Source organism: Numenius arquata, chromosome W (assembly GCF_964106895.1).
Source record: "Numenius arquata chromosome W, bNumArq3.hap1.1, whole genome shotgun sequence".
NCBI classification, from domain to species: domain Eukaryota; kingdom Metazoa; phylum Chordata; class Aves; order Charadriiformes; family Scolopacidae; genus Numenius; species Numenius arquata.
In genome coordinates this window covers 11,836,053-11,851,742 of record NC_133615.1, presented here as the reverse complement: position 1 = coordinate 11,851,742, position 15,690 = coordinate 11,836,053, and the positions used below count along the sequence as shown (strand labels likewise).

At 53.7% G+C, this 15,690-nt stretch overlaps 2 protein-coding genes across 2 annotated transcripts; both read right to left on the bottom strand.

The window, feature by feature from the left end:
- Nucleotides 1-855: 855 nt before the first annotated feature.
- On the bottom strand, nt 856-4,805 carry LOC141476772 (adenosine 5'-monophosphoramidase HINT1-like). Its single transcript, XM_074165574.1, is given in 6 exon segments — nt 856-1,195; nt 2,001-2,105; nt 3,579-3,608; nt 3,610-3,832; nt 3,868-3,980; nt 4,791-4,805. Coding segments are annotated over 6 exon segments (651 nt in total). The 3' UTR covers nt 856-1,030.
- A 6,306-nt stretch (nt 4,806-11,111) lies between these two features.
- LOC141476771 (adenosine 5'-monophosphoramidase HINT1-like) lies at nt 11,112-15,066 on the bottom strand. Its single transcript, XM_074165573.1, is given in 6 exon segments — nt 11,112-11,451; nt 12,257-12,361; nt 13,840-13,869; nt 13,871-14,093; nt 14,129-14,241; nt 15,052-15,066. Coding segments are annotated over 6 exon segments (651 nt in total). The 3' UTR covers nt 11,112-11,286.
- Nucleotides 15,067-15,690: the final 624 nt, after the last annotated feature.

Below are 15,690 nucleotides of genomic sequence, written 5' to 3'. Positions count from 1 at the left end.
ACTGATATAGATGGCTGAGTATAATTTCTGTATATCTTATATCAGTATCGGGATTAATACTGGTTCTTTAGTATTATTGTTAATTATTTAGTCTTAGCCTATTAAATCTATTTATACTTCAACCCTTGTGTTTTCTTTGTGTTCCCCGATTCCCCTTTCCGGGTGGGGAGGGGTCATCGGGTGATAGAATAATTGTCTAAACGACAATAGGTTGTTATGGGTTCTCTCAAACCATAACACTACTGCTGAGCAGCGCTCCCACAGCATGGAGGCTGTCTCTCCAACCACCCCCACCCCCCCAGTCCAGTAAGCTGGGGATGGGCAAGAGGTTGGGAGGGGACAGAGCCAGGACAGCTGACCCAAATCGACAAAAAGAGATATTCCACTGTGCTATGGAAGCACCACAGCTGCCATTGGGACCGATTGTTTTCTCCCACCATATCCCTCCTCGGCAGAAAAGGGATATCAACGGGGCCTTATCATCGCACAGCCGTTGATAAAGCGCTCCAACGGGAGTTGGATGCTTCCAACACATTGCACTGTGCCGAAAGCACCCTTGTACGGCATGCCTGTAGTGTCACATACGGTATTTTCTACAGTTGTTGCAGCAGCAGCCTCCACTGGCTTTATGTACGTTTGCGTACCGCTCCCAAAGAGCGAAGAGTTTGCTTCCTACAAGAGGCAGGAGACTGCTAAGCGGTTCCAGCGTCACGCTTCAAATGACTGGCCAAATCACCGTCTATCTATAGAACGCTGCTAACAGACTGAAACACTCCACATACTTACACTCCGGGGAGACACCGTTTTAACTTGCAGAACTATTTCCCCTCAGTAAGACGCGCACAAGACAGAGATGATATCCCCATGCTAAATCTTTATTTGTGCAACTGCTGCTCGCAGCTTTTATTACCTTCCACAGACACACGTCACAAAAAATTCGACATCAACAGTGGCTAGATCGACGGGCAACAGGCGAGATCCATTCAGCGGCGATTTGTACACGTGCAGCAACTCTTGCGGTGCACAAATCTTAGCCAGGCGGCCAGCCCAACTGACGGCCACCCAGAATACGTAGATGTACGCGACACACAGGCTGCCCACCCTCGGGCCCTTCATCCACAACCATCCGGAATCCATTGGCCAGGCCCAGGTGAGCAGCACGCTTCTTGCCAACAGTCATTAAATGCCCAAGCAGCTGGAGAAGGAAGCACAAAACCATAAATAACTACAATAAAAAGCCACACACAAAGAGGGGAGAGGGCAGGGAGGGAAGGAATGAGAGCAGAGCGCCACCCAGAGAAACCAGTTAGCCAATTCCTAGCAATTCAACCACTGCGCTTCAAATTACTGTCTGTCCGCCTGCAACTGACATTTTCCAAGCAAAGCCACAAAGACCGATTACGCACACTATAGGGGGCAAAAAAAGGGCTATGCAATTGCTTGCAAGCTAGACGGGTAACGGACTACAAAACAGCCACAGAAGCTAAGTTTGTCTCCGGGTTAAAGCCCCCCATTACCTCTTCAGGCAACATAAGCAACTCGGGTGGAAAATAAGCTTCAGGCTGCCTTTTGCGTGGGTTTACAAAGTCTCCGAACTTGACTTTTATAGCTAAAAGTGAAGCACCCAGCACCCCTCAACCAGCTTCGCCCTTCCTCACCCCTGACCTGCCAAGAACCCCAAGCCCTCTTCTCCGTATTAGAAGAACTACTACTACTCTTACTCTAAACCGTGACAATAGGCATCAGACTGCGCTCCAAAACAACACTGCATTTTGCACCACAAGTACGTACCCAGGGGTGAGCATTGCTTTACGTCACTACTTTCAGTCAAAAAAGCTCAACTCCGTTACAAGCTAGAGGCAAAAGATTACAGCGCCAGAAAACCCAAAACAGCCTACCGCGCCCTATCGAGAGGAAAAGGGGGGATGGGAAAGAGTCTAGTAAATGAGGAACTAACGACAGGTACAGTCTAGCGTACAGAAAGCTCCCACAGTACTTACACATTCACCAGAATCTTCTGCTTCAGATAACCTGATAACTGGCTCCTTAGGCATGACTAGGAGAAGCGTCGGAGCTTGGGGGGAAAGATCACGGAACGCAAGGCACTGGAGGAAGAGTAAACAGTTAAAACGTAATTGGCTTCGGAGAAAGGTAATAACGGCTTAAGCAAATCAATGTGCCCCACTGAACTCCTACAGAAGCAGATTACCAGATCCCCCAAACACAAGCCGAAACGTTGAGTTTTCCTTACGCGACATTAAAGCTATCTGTACAAAAACACGCAACGTATTTACAGAGCCCCCTCCAGAGGTGGGATTCAGCACGCAGGACGACGGGGGCAAGGAGACGGGCCAGTACTTCAGATTAGCGACCTCCAGTATGTTTTAATCTGGGTCGATCGCTTCCTAAGCGGTTTGTCTCTTCGATGTGGTCCACACAGAGGCAGGAGACAAACGGCTTAACCGAACGGGCAAAGAATTTAGCAAAGTGGAACATCAGCGGCCATTCATTTTCCATGGTACAGGGAGCTCGAGCATTGAACAAAAGCATAAGCGCAGGCAGGAAGCCTGCAAGCGCGTAGTACGAGTCTGTCTTCTACATTGCACGTAAACCCTACCTTCAAAAGCAGAAGACATCCCTCACTGCTAGTCTTCGGCACTTGAACAACAAAATTATACGGGGTACTAACTGAAAGTTAACATCGTGTAGGCAAGGGCTGCATTCTTCCCCCCACAGGCCTAAGCGGCTCGCTCGAGTTCCTAGCACGTTGTGGAGCACCAGCATCCGTGAACCTCGCAAGCATGCTGTTATCACCGTCCCACTTCACCACAGAAACAAGATCTGGGAAGCTTTGGCAGCCTGCAGGATGACGGGTTTCTAGATTTTTATATTTACTTTTTTTTTTTTTTTGGAGAAAAATAAGAAGAGCTGTAATTCTTTGCTCCAATAATCCCGTTTGGGGGCTCAGCACCAAAGCCTAGCACAGCAGAGCTGCGAAATCTCGATAATGCTACTAGGAGGCGCATCAAGACCCGCATTTCTCCTGCGCGGAACTAACTCATTACGGTCACTACTCGGACGTTCACCGTTTACATACGTGCGCCTGGAATCCCCGAGGAGACTGACTGCGTGCGCTTAATCTAAGGTTTCAAGACTATCGTCCTACACGAGGTAGGACCGCTCCCATCCCTCGGCAGCAAACTTTGCACGACTTGCAGTGCCAAAGGGATATCACGCGGCAAACGTCTGCGGCTGCCACCAAGTGCGTTACCGTCAGAGGCCCTCCTCTACGCACGCGCGCACACGGCACGGCGAGGCTGGGAACCGAGGCGAGCCGGCCAGCTCCAGCAACCCAGTACGCGCCGCGGCAGCCGCGGGGGCACCGAAGAAGCGCGATGTTATAGGGATCGTGCAGTAGAGAGCGCCACAACCCAGAGAGGCCCCGTCCGTCCCCCGTCCCTCCACCCGCCCTGCCGCGCTCCCGGGCACCGCGTCCTCGGCTCAGGGTGCCTGCGAGCGCGGGGGGAGGGGAGGGGGGAAGGGAAGAGGAACCGCGCACAGAGCAAAGCCGCGGCTACCTCCTCGTCCTCGTAGGCGACGTTGGCGGGGAAGCGCCTTGCCGATGATCTTTCCGAAGACAGCAGTGGCGCCACCGGGCCAGGCGGCCCGCGCCCCAATAAGCTCGTCAGCCACGACAACGCCCGTTGTCGCCCCCGCGCTTCCTCCGCTCGGCCAGGCCCTCCGCGGCGCCCATTGGGCCGCCAGATCGCCGCCGGCCGACCCCGCGTCTCGATTGGCTGTCTCGTCTGTCGTTTTCGCTTGTTCCCGTCCCCTTGGCGGGTCCGCCCTCGTCGACCCGGTGCTTACCGGGGCTCAGGGAGCTTGCGTGCCCTCGGGGCGCGGAGGGATCCGACCTGGGGGTGGAGGGAGAAGACGTTGGCGAGTCCGCGGAGGGATCCGCGCCGTGTAGTGCTGCGACCCTGTGGGCGGGCAACGAGGTCTCAGAAGAGGCTGTCGTAGCTAGAAGTACTATTGGTTGTTACTTATTACCGCATCAAGTCTACCCCAAACGTGCTTGTGGCTTTTTGGTGCAGTCAAAGGACTGCTTTTGCCAGGGCAGGCCAGGCCTTAACTTTTCAGAACACTCCGCAGAACCAACAGAAGTCGCTCTAAATTGTTCCCTGAAAGCCCCACTTTGATTGCAGACGTTTCTAAGCTGCACGCCTCCTGGGACAAAATAAAATACAAAGCGTGTCTTCAGCACTGGTGGCTTGAGGGCTGGGGGGCAGATCGAGATAGGATTTGCGCTAAGCTGGGTAGGAGGCTCGTAGAAAAACAGGCAGCGCCCCCAAAGCTGCCCAAGGGTGGTCTCTGGTGCCCTGCACCCCCGGGGATAGCGAGCAATTTGATTGGTCTACACAACTGTATCGTAACACACATAACCCCTGCTTTCCTCTGTATCGGGCTCAGGGTATCCTTAGCCTTCTTTGCGGCAAGGGCACGTTGTCGGCTCACGTTCAACTTGGTGTCCGCCAGGAGCCCCCCCCACATCCTTTTCTGCAAAGCTGCTTTCCAGCCAGTCGGCCTCCGGCATCTACTGGTGCATGGGGTTGTTCCTCCCCAGGTGCAGGACTTGCGTGTGTTCAGGTTCCTCGGGTGGTCTCGAACCGGTTCGTTTCCTACGATGGGAGGGACTTTGTTCCCCCAGTCCCTGCCTTGAGGTTCGGGGACTTGAGAGCTGTGGGAACAGTGATTGCCAGTGAAAACGGAGGAGAAAAATCGTTGAGTACCTCGGCCTTCTCCATGTCGGTTGGCGCTAGATCTCCTGTCTTATTTATCGGAGGGGGGGTGGTGTAGGTTTTCTTTAGTCTTCCTTTTCTGACCAACGCAACTGTAGAAGCCCTTCTTCTGATTCTTCACATCCCTTGCCAAATTCAGCTCCAGCTGTGCCTTACCTTTCCCGATCCCATCCCTACACACCCGGGCAGCATGCCTATATTCTTCCCAGGATGCGTGTCTCTGCTTCCACTGCCTATGCATTTCCTTCTTGCGCTTCAGCTCGACCAGAAGGTCCTTGCTCAGCCGTGCTGGGCTCCTGCCTTCCTTGCCCGATTTCATAGAATCATAGAATCGTCTAGGTTGGCAGGGACCTTGCAGATCATCGAGTCCAACCATTAACCTAACGCTACCCAAACCACCACGCCTACCCGTCTTTTAAATACCCCCAGGGATGGCGATTCAACCGCTTCCCCGGGCAGCCTGTTCCAATGTTTGGTAACCCTTTCTGCGAGGGAAATTTTCCTAATATCCGTCCTAAACCTGCCCTGGCGCAACTGGAGGCCGTTTCCTCTTGTCCTATCGCTTGTTGCTTGGGAGAAGAGACCAACCCCTGCCTCGCTACAGCCTCCTTGCAGGTAGTTGTAGAGGGCGATAAGGTCTCCCCTCAGCCTCCTTTTCTCCAGGCTAAACAACCCCAGTTCCCTCAGCCCCTCCTCATAAGACTTGTGCTCTAGACTCCTCACCAGCTTGGTTGCCCTTCTCTGGACACACTCCGGAATCTCAATGTCTTTCTTGTAGCGAGGGGCCCAAAACTGAACACAGTACTCAAAGTGGGGCCTCACCAGCGCCGAGTACAGCGGGACGATCGCTTCCCTAGTCCTGCTCACCACACTATTCCTGACACAGGCCAGGATGCCGTTGGCCGCCTTGGCCACCTGGGCACGCTGCTGGCTCATATTCAGCCGGCTGTCCACCAACACCCCCAGGTCCTTTTCTGCCGGGCAGCTTTCCGGCCACTCTTCCCCAAGCCTGTAGCATTGCCTGGGGTCGTTGTGACCCAAGTGCAGGACCCGGCACTTGGCCTTGTTGAACCTCATACCGCTGGCCTCGGCCCATCGATCCAGCCTGTCCAGATCCCTCTGTAGAGCCAGCCTACCCTCAAGCAGATCGACGCTCCCGCCCAACTTGGTGTCGGCTGCAAACTTACCGAGGGTGCACTCGATTCCCTCGTCCAGGTCGTTGATAAAGATATTAAACAGAACCGGCCCCAGTACTGAGCCCTGGGGAACACCGCTCGTGACCGGCCGCCAACTGGATTTAACTCCATTCACCACAACTCTTTGGGCCCGGCCATCCAGCCAGTTTTTTTACCCGGCGAGGAGTACGCCCGTCCAAACCATGGGCAGCCAGTTTCTCCAGGAGGATGCTGTGGGAAACGGTGTCAAAGGCTTTACTAAAGTCTAGGTAGACAAATTTCTATTTTCCCATGTCTTACGCATGGGAATCCAGAGCTCTTGTGCTCTAAGAAAAAAACGTGCTTAAAGAGCTGCCAGCTCCCTTCTGCTCCTTCTGCACAGGGGCTTCCAACTCCTCCTGTTTGTCGCCCGTGCTGCGCGCACTGGTATAGAGGCACTTCAGTTGGGCTGTCGACCGCGTCACCTTTTTGGAGGATCAAGCCCCAATTCCTTTGCGGCATTTCTCGGGTGTTCCCCTGTTGGTTCCTAACGCATCAGCAGCCCCTGGCTCTTCCCTGTTGCTCAGAACTCCATCCCCTTCTCCCGCTGAGTCTAGTTTAAAGCCCTCCTTGTAAGTCTGGCCGGCTTGTTGGCAAAGACCCTCTTGCCCTGCTTGGTCAGGTGAATCCCATCAGCTCCCAACAGACCCGGCTTCTCAAAGGTACATCCGTGATCATAGAAGCCAAAACCTTGAGTATGGCAGCAGCTACGCAGCCAGGCAGTCACCTGTTCAATTCGTCTCCTCTTTCCTGGACCCCTTCCTCTGACTGGGAGGATAGAGGAGACCACCACCTGTGCTCCTGATCCTTTCAACATCGCTCCGAGGGACATCACATAGTCTCTTTGGAGGGTTCTAAGTTGCCTCGTCAGACCCTACACGGAATAGTAGGAGCGGATGATAATCTGTAGGGATCACCAGGCTCGGCAGCCTCTCGGTGATGCCACGAATGCGAGCTCCTGGCAGGCAGCAGACTTCTCTAGAGAAATTGTCTGGACGGCAAACGGGTGCTTCGGTGCCTCTCAGTAGGGAATCTCCAATTGCTAATACCTTACGTGCTTTTCTGGTGGCACTGGTTCCCATGCGGGTGGATGGGTCCGCTTTGCGTGGTTGGCTTGGCCAAGTTAACCAAGCTCACACCTACTCCATGACCTCTTTACAGCTGTTCCAGTTCCTCGTCACTTTTATTACCAAGTGAGAAAAAAAATGGAGACTAGAGCCTTTTTCTCACGAGAGCCTCTTATTGCTCAGAAAGAAGGCTTTTTCCCTTGAAATTTCCCCCCCTCAAAGTGACTGGATCCCCAGCTATTTCCCGACTTTCCTATCTCCAAAGCGTCCTGTTCCTAGCCCAGTCACTATCATTCCTTAAACCACCAACCCCCTTCACTTCTACACGGAGGAACCTGCCTTTCAGGCTTTGTGATGGGTTCACCTTGGCCGGCTGCCAGGGGCCCGCCCAGCTGCTCTCTCACTGCCCCTCCTCAACAGGGCAGGGGGAGAAAACAGGATGACAAAGTTCCTTCCTTCAGGAAACATCCACCTGCCGGATCCACGGGCAGCAGGGAAATACCTGCCCCGGGCAGCGCTTTGCCCCTTCTTAGTTAAAAACTGGCTGGAGGGCCGGGCCCAGAGAGTGGTGGTGAATGGAGTTAAATCCAGTTGGCGGCCGGTCACGAGTGGTGTCCCCCAGGGCGCGGTACTGGGACCCGTTCTCTTTAACATCTTTATCAATGATCTGGACGAGGGGATTGAGTGCACCCTCAGTAAGTTCGCAGACGACACTAAGTTGGGTGGCAGTGTCGACCTGCTGGAGGGTAGAAAGGCTTTGCAGAGGGATCCGGACAGGTTGGATCGATGGGCTGAGACCAATGGGATGAGGTTCAACAAGGCGAAGTGCCGGGTCCTCCACTTGGGTCACAACGACCCCAGGCAGCGCTACAGGCTTGGGGAAGAGTGGCTGGAGAGCTGCCCGGCAGAAAAGGACCTGGGGGTGTTGGTGGACAGCCGGCTGAACATGAGCCAGCAGTGTGCCCAGGTGGCCAAGGCGGCCAACAGCATCCTGGCCTGTATCAGGAACAGTGTGGCGAGTAGGACTCGGGAGGTGATCGTCCCCCTGTACTCGGCATTGGTGAGGCCCCACCTCAAGTACTGTGTCCAGTTTTGGGCCCCCTACCACAAAAAAGACATCGAGGTGCTGGAGCGGGTCCAGAGAAGAGCAACAAGGCTGGTGAGGGGTCTGGAGCACAAGTCTTATGAGGAGAGGCTGAGGGAACTAGGGTTATTCAGCCTGGAGAAAAGGAGGCTGAGGGGAGACCTTATTGCTCTCTACAACTACCTGCAAGGAGGGTGTAGAGAGGCGGGGGTCGGTCTCTTCTCCCAAGTCACGGGCGACAGGACTAGAGGAAACGGCCTCAAGTTGCGCGGGGGGAGGTACAGGCTGGATATTAGGAAATTTTTTTTCACTGAAAGGGTTATCAGACATTGGAATGGGCTGCCCAGGGAGGTGGTTGAAGCACCATCCCTGGAAGTGTTCAAAAGACAGGTTGACGTGGTGCTGGGAGACATGGTTTAGTGATGGTGTTGCATTTTGTTGTTTTGTGGGTGTTTATTTTTGTCAGTTAGGTTGATGGTTGGACAAGATGATCTTGAAGGTCCCTTCCAACCTAGAAGATTCTGTGATTCTGTGAAATATGTTTGCACAGGGGCGCCACCAGCTTCGCTGAGCTGCTCGGCTTTGGCCCGCGGCGAGTCCGGTGCCTAGCTGGCTGGAACCAGCTGTGTCCGGCGCAGGGCAGACCCTGGCCTCTTCTCACGGAGGCCACCCCCGCAGGCCGCACCTGGAGCACCGCGTCCAGTTCTTGTCCCCACAATTCAAAAAAAGGTGCAGACAGACTGGAGAGGGTCCCAAGGAGGGCCACGAAGATGATCAAAGGGCTGGAGAACCTCCCCTACCAGGAAACACTGAAGGAGTTGGGTCTTTTCTCCCTTGGAAAAGAGAAGGCTCGGGGAGAGGGGGGGGACGGGGACCTCATCACAGTATTGCAGTACTGAAAGGGTGGCTACAAAGAAGAGGACGGAGGCTTTGCCACAAAAGGTCCGACCAGATGATCTTTCGAGGTCCCTTCCCACCTGGGCTGCTCTAGGATTCTACGATTCTTCGGTGGATCACTGTTCAATAACCCTTTGCTCTCTCGGGTCTGGAGCAAAGCATGGGCAGCGTCGCCTGCGAGGCGAGACATAAATCCCACCGGGCGCCAGAGACTTCCAAAACCTACGGTAATCACCCCATGCCTAGCTGCTTCAAAACTCCCCTGCCCCCAGAAGCGGGAACACCTTCTAGATACCTCGGGGAGTTTACACAGGCGGAACAAGGGATGTTACCTAGCTCAGTCATCCAGTAAGCAAACACTGCACCAGTGCAGTTTCAAGGAAACACCACATGTCAGTTTCCATAAACTGCAGGCAAATCATTTCCATCTCCTCCCTGGGAAGATTAAATAAAGGCAAAGTCCTCGGGTTACTTACACGCCCGTGTCACCAAACTTCACCTGATCGCTTGGGGATATAGAAGAGATGAAGACGCCTTCCAGTGGGCGTCTCGGATGTCTCAGCAACACAGCGTTCAAGGGCAACGAAGGATGGCCCCGCTTTCCCCTGCCCATCTCCCTTTTTTTAATAGCTGTTAAAGAAAGGTGGAGTTTGCCATCTCCCTGCGATGTACTTTTGGTTTGGGTCTGGCTGGGATGGAGGTAACTTTCCCCATAGCAGCCCTCATAGTGCTGTGCTTTGTAGTTGTAGCTAGGAGGGTGTTGATAGCGCACCAAGGTTTTGGCTACTTGTCCTGGGTTGAGAGACACAGGACTATCTTTTCTTCTAATGCTGGGGAAAATTACACTTTTAGAAGACTCTAGTGTCTGAATTTGTGAAAATATTTACTTTATAGCCAGCCAGGCTCTGTGGGATTCAAGGCTAGTGTTTTCGAGCCTTGCCAGGTGCAGGGACAAGGAGGAGCAAGGCCTGGGCATTTGACCCAGGCTGGCCAACAGGAGTATTTCATACCATGAACGTCACATCCAATATAAGTTAGAAAAGTTTGCTGCGTAGCTCGCTCTCTCCCTGATGGCGGCGGTCCAGACAACTCCTTGCCCCGGTGCCGGAGCCCTGAGGCCTTCCCTTCCTCCTGAAGCCATTGCGCTCGCAGTGTCCGATACTTGCTATCCACTGCTGGGAGTGCACCGCTTCCTACTGATATAGATGGCTGAGTATAATTTCTGTATATCTTATATCAGTATCGGGATTAATACTGGTTCTTTAGTATTATTGTTAATTATTTAGTCTTAGCCTATTAAATCTATTTATACTTCAACCCTTGTGTTTTCTTTGTGTTCCCCGATTCCCCTTTCCGGGTGGGGAGGGGTCATCGGGTGATAGAATAATTGTCTAAACGACAATAGGTTGTTATGGGTTCTCTCAAACCATAACACTACTGCTGAGCAGCGCTCCCACAGCATGGAGGCTGTCTCTCCAACCACCCCCACCCCCCCAGTCCAGTAAGCTGGGGGTGGGCAAGAGGTTGGGAGGGGACAGAGCCAGGACAGCTGACCCAAATCGACAAAAAGAGATATTCCACTGTGCTATGGAAGCACCACAGCTGCCATTGGGACCGATTGTTTTCTCCCACCATATCCCTCCTCGGCAGAAAAGGGATATCAACGGGGCCTTATCATCGCACAGCCGTTGATAAAGCGCTCCAACGGGAGTTGGATGCTTCCAACACATTGCACTGTGCCGAAAGCACCCTTGTACGGCATGCCTGTAGCGTCACATACGGTATTTTCTACAGTTGTTGCAGCAGCAGCCTCCACTGGCTTTATGTACGTTTGCGTACCGCTCCCAAAGAGCGAAGAGTTTGCTTCCTACAAGAGGCAGGAGACTGCTAAGCGGTTCCAGCGTCACGCTTCAAATGACTGGCCAAATCACCGTCTATCTATAGAACGCTGCTAACAGACTGAAACACTCCACATACTTACACTCCGGGGAGACACCGTTTTAACTTGCAGAACTATTTCCCCTCAGTAAGACGCGCACAAGACAGAGATGATATCCCCATGCTAAATCTTTATTTGTGCAACTGCTGCTCGCAGCTTTTATTACCTTCCACAGACACACGTCACAAAAAATTCGACATCAACAGTGGCTAGATCGACGGGCAACAGGCGAGATCCATTCAGCGGCGATTTGTACACGTGCAGCAACTCTTGCGGTGCACAAATCTTAGCCAGGCGGCCAGCCCAACTGACGGCCACCCAGAATACGTAGATGTACGCGACACACAGGCTGCCCACCCTCGGGCCCTTCATCCACAACCATCCGGAATCCATTGGCCAGGCCCAGGTGAGCAGCACGCTTCTTGCCAACAGTCATTAAATGCCCAAGCAGCTGGAGAAGGAAGCACAAAACCATAAATAACTACAATAAAAAGCCACACACAAAGAGGGGAGAGGGCAGGGAGGGAAGGAATGAGAGCAGAGCGCCACCCAGAGAAACCAGTTAGCCAATTCCTAGCAATTCAACCACTGCGCTTCAAATTACTGTCTGTCCGCCTGCAACTGACATTTTCCAAGCAAAGCCACAAAGACCGATTACGCACACTATAGGGGGCAAAAAAAGGGCTATGCAATTGCTTGCAAGCTAGACGGGTAACGGACTACAAAACAGCCACAGAAGCTAAGTTTGTCTCCGGGTTAAAGCCCCCCATTACCTCTTCAGGCAACATAAGCAACTCGGGTGGAAAATAAGCTTCAGGCTGCCTTTTGCGTGGGTTTACAAAGTCTCCGAACTTGACTTTTATAGCTAAAAGTGAAGCACCCAGCACCCCTCAACCAGCTTCGCCCTTCCTCACCCCTGACCTGCCAAGAACCCCAAGCCCTCTTCTCCGTATTAGAAGAACTACTACTACTCTTACTCTAAACCGTGACAATAGGCATCAGACTGCGCTCCAAAACAACACTGCATTTTGCACCACAAGTACGTACCCAGGGGTGAGCATTGCTTTACGTCACTACTTTCAGTCAAAAAAGCTCAACTCCGTTACAAGCTAGAGGCAAAAGATTACAGCGCCAGAAAACCCAAAACAGCCTACCGCGCCCTATCGAGAGGAAAAGGGGGGATGGGAAAGAGTCTAGTAAATGAGGAACTAACGACAGGTACAGTCTAGCGTACAGAAAGCTCCCACAGTACTTACGCATTCACCAGAATCTTCTGCTTCAGATAACCTGATAACTGGCTCCTTAGGCATGACTAGGAGAAGCGTCGGAGCTTGGGGGGAAAGATCACGGAACGCAAGGCACTGGAGGAAGAGTAAACAGTTAAAACGTAATTGGCTTCGGAGAAAGGTAATAACGGCTTAAGCAAATCAATGTGCCCCACTGAACTCCTACAGAAGCAGATTACCAGATCCCCCAAACACAAGCCGAAACGTTGAGTTTTCCTTACGCGACATTAAAGCTATCTGTACAAAAACACGCAACGTATTTACAGAGCCCCCTCCAGAGGTGGGATTCAGCACGCAGGACGACGGGGGCAAGGAGACGGGCCAGTACTTCAGATTAGCGACCTCCAGTATGTTTTAATCTGGGTCGATCGCTTCCTAAGCGGTTTGTCTCTTCGATGTGGTCCACACAGAGGCAGGAGACAAACGGCTTAACCGAACGGGCAAAGAATTTAGCAAAGTGGAACATCAGCGGCCATTCATTTTCCATGGTACAGGGAGCTCGAGCATTGAACAAAAGCATAAGCGCAGGCAGGAAGCCTGCAAGCGCGTAGTACGAGTCTGTCTTCTACATTGCACGTAAACCCTACCTTCAAAAGCAGAAGACATCCCTCACTGCTAGTCTTCGGCACTTGAACAACAAAATTATACGGGGTACTAACTGAAAGTTAACATCGTGTAGGCAAGGGCTGCATTCTTCCCCCCACAGGCCTAAGCGGCTCGCTCGAGTTCCTAGCACGTTGTGGAGCACCAGCATCCGTGAACCTCGCAAGCATGCTGTTATCACCGTCCCACTTCACCACAGAAACAAGATCTGGGAAGCTTTGGCAGCCTGCAGGATGACGGGTTTCTAGATTTTTATATTTACTTTTTTTTTTTTTTTGGAGAAAAATAAGAAGAGCTGTAATTCTTTGCTCCAATAATCCCGTTTGGGGGCTCAGCACCAAAGCCTAGCACAGCAGAGCTGCGAAATCTCGATAATGCTACTAGGAGGCGCATCAAGACCCGCATTTCTCCTGCGCGGAACTAACTCATTACGGTCACTACTCGGACGTTCACCGTTTACATACGTGCGCCTGGAATCCCCGAGGAGACTGACTGCGTGCGCTTAATCTAAGGTTTCAAGACTATCGTCCTACACGAGGTAGGACCGCTCCCATCCCTCGGCAGCAAACTTTGCACGACTTGCAGTGCCAAAGGGATATCACGCGGCAAACGTCTGCGGCTGCCACCAAGTGCGTTACCGTCAGAGGCCCTCCTCTACGCACGCGCGCACACGGCACGGCGAGGCTGGGAACCGAGGCGAGCCGGCCAGCTCCAGCAACCCAGTACGCGCCGCGGCAGCCGCGGGGGCACCGAAGAAGCGCGATGTTATAGGGATCGTGCAGTAGAGAGCGCCACAACCCAGAGAGGCCCCGTCCGTCCCCCGTCCCTCCACCCGCCCTGCCGCGCTCCCGGGCACCGCGTCCTCGGCTCAGGGTGCCTGCGAGCGCGGGGGGAGGGGAGGGGAGGGGGGAAGGGAAGAGGAACCGCGCACAGAGCAAAGCCGCGGCTACCTCCTCGTCCTCGTAGGCGACGTTGGCGGGGAAGCGCCTTGCCGATGATCTTTCCGAAGACAGCAGTGGCGCCACCGGGCCAGGCGGCCCGCGCCCCAATAAGCTCGTCAGCCACGACAACGCCCGTTGTCGCCCCCGCGCTTCCTCCGCTCGGCCAGGCCCTCCGCGGCGCCCATTGGGCCGCCAGATCGCCGCCGGCCGACCCCGCGTCTCGATTGGCTGTCTCGTCTGTCGTTTTCGCTTGTTCCCGTCCCCTTGGCGGGTCCGCCCTCGTCGACCCGGTGCTTACCGGGGCTCAGGGAGCTTGCGTGCCCTCGGGGCGCGGAGGGATCCGACCTGGGGGTGGAGGGAGAAGACGTTGGCGAGTCCGCGGAGGGATCCGCGCCGTGTAGTGCTGCGACCCTGTGGGCGGGCAACGAGGTCTCAGAAGAGGCTGTCGTAGCTAGAAGTACTATTGGTTGTTACTTATTACCGCATCAAGTCTACCCCAAACGTGCTTGTGGCTTTTTGGTGCAGTCAAAGGACTGCTTTTGCCAGGGCAGGCCAGGCCTTAACTTTTCAGAACACTCCGCAGAACCAACAGAAGTCGCTCTAAATTGTTCCCTGAAAGCCCCACTTTGATTGCAGACGTTTCTAAGCTGCACGCCTCCTGGGACAAAATAAAATACAAAGCGTGTCTTCAGCACTGGTGGCTTGAGGGCTGGGGGGCAGATCGAGATAGGATTTGCGCTAAGCTGGGTAGGAGGCTCGTAGAAAAACAGGCAGCGCCCCCAAAGCTGCCCAAGGGTGGTCTCTGGTGCCCTGCACCCCCGGGGATAGCGAGCAATTTGATTGGTCTACACAACTGTATCGTAACACACATAACCCCTGCTTTCCTCTGTATCGGGCTCAGGGTATCCTTAGCCTTCTTTGCGGCAAGGGCACGTTGTCGGCTCACGTTCAACTTGGTGTCCGCCAGGAGCCCCCCCCACATCCTTTTCTGCAAAGCTGCTTTCCAGCCAGTCGGCCTCCGGCATCTACTGGTGCATGGGGTTGTTCCTCCCCAGGTGCAGGACTTGCGTGTGTTCAGGTTCCTCGGGTGGTCTCGAACCGGTTCGTTTCCTACGATGGGAGGGACTTTGTTCCCCCAGTCCCTGCCTTGAGGTTCGGGGACTTGAGAGCTGTGGGAACAGTGATTGCCAGTGAAAACGGAGGAGAAAAATCGTTGAGTACCTCGGCCTTCTCCATGTCGGTTGGCGCTAGATCTCCTGTCTTATTTATCGGAGGGGGGGTGGTGTAGGTTTTCTTTAGTCTTCCTTTTCTGACCAACGCAACTGTAGAAGCCCTTCTTCTGATTCTTCACATCCCTTGCCAAATTCAGCTCCAGCTGTGCCTTACCTTTCCCGATCCCATCCCTACACACCCGGGCAGCATGCCTATATTCTTCCCAGGATGCGTGTCTCTGCTTCCACTGCCTATGCATTTCCTTCTTGCGCTTCAGCTCGACCAGAAGGTCCTTGCTCAGCCGTGCTGGGCTCCTGCCTTCCTTGCCCGATTTCATAGAATCATAGAATCGTCTAGGTTGGCAGGGACCTTGCAGATCATCGAGTCCAACCATTAACCTAACGCTACCCAAACCACCACGCCTACCCGTCTTTTAAATACCCCCAGGGATGGCGATTCAACCGCTTCCCCGGGCAGCCTGTTCCAATGTTTGGTAACCCTTTCTGCGAGGGAAATTTTCCTAATATCCGTCCTAAACCTGCCCTGGCGCAACTGGAGGCCGTTTCCTCTTGTCCTATCGCTTGTTGCTTGGGAGAAGAGACCAACCCCTGCCTCGCTACAGCCTCCTTGCAGGTAGTTGTAGAGGGC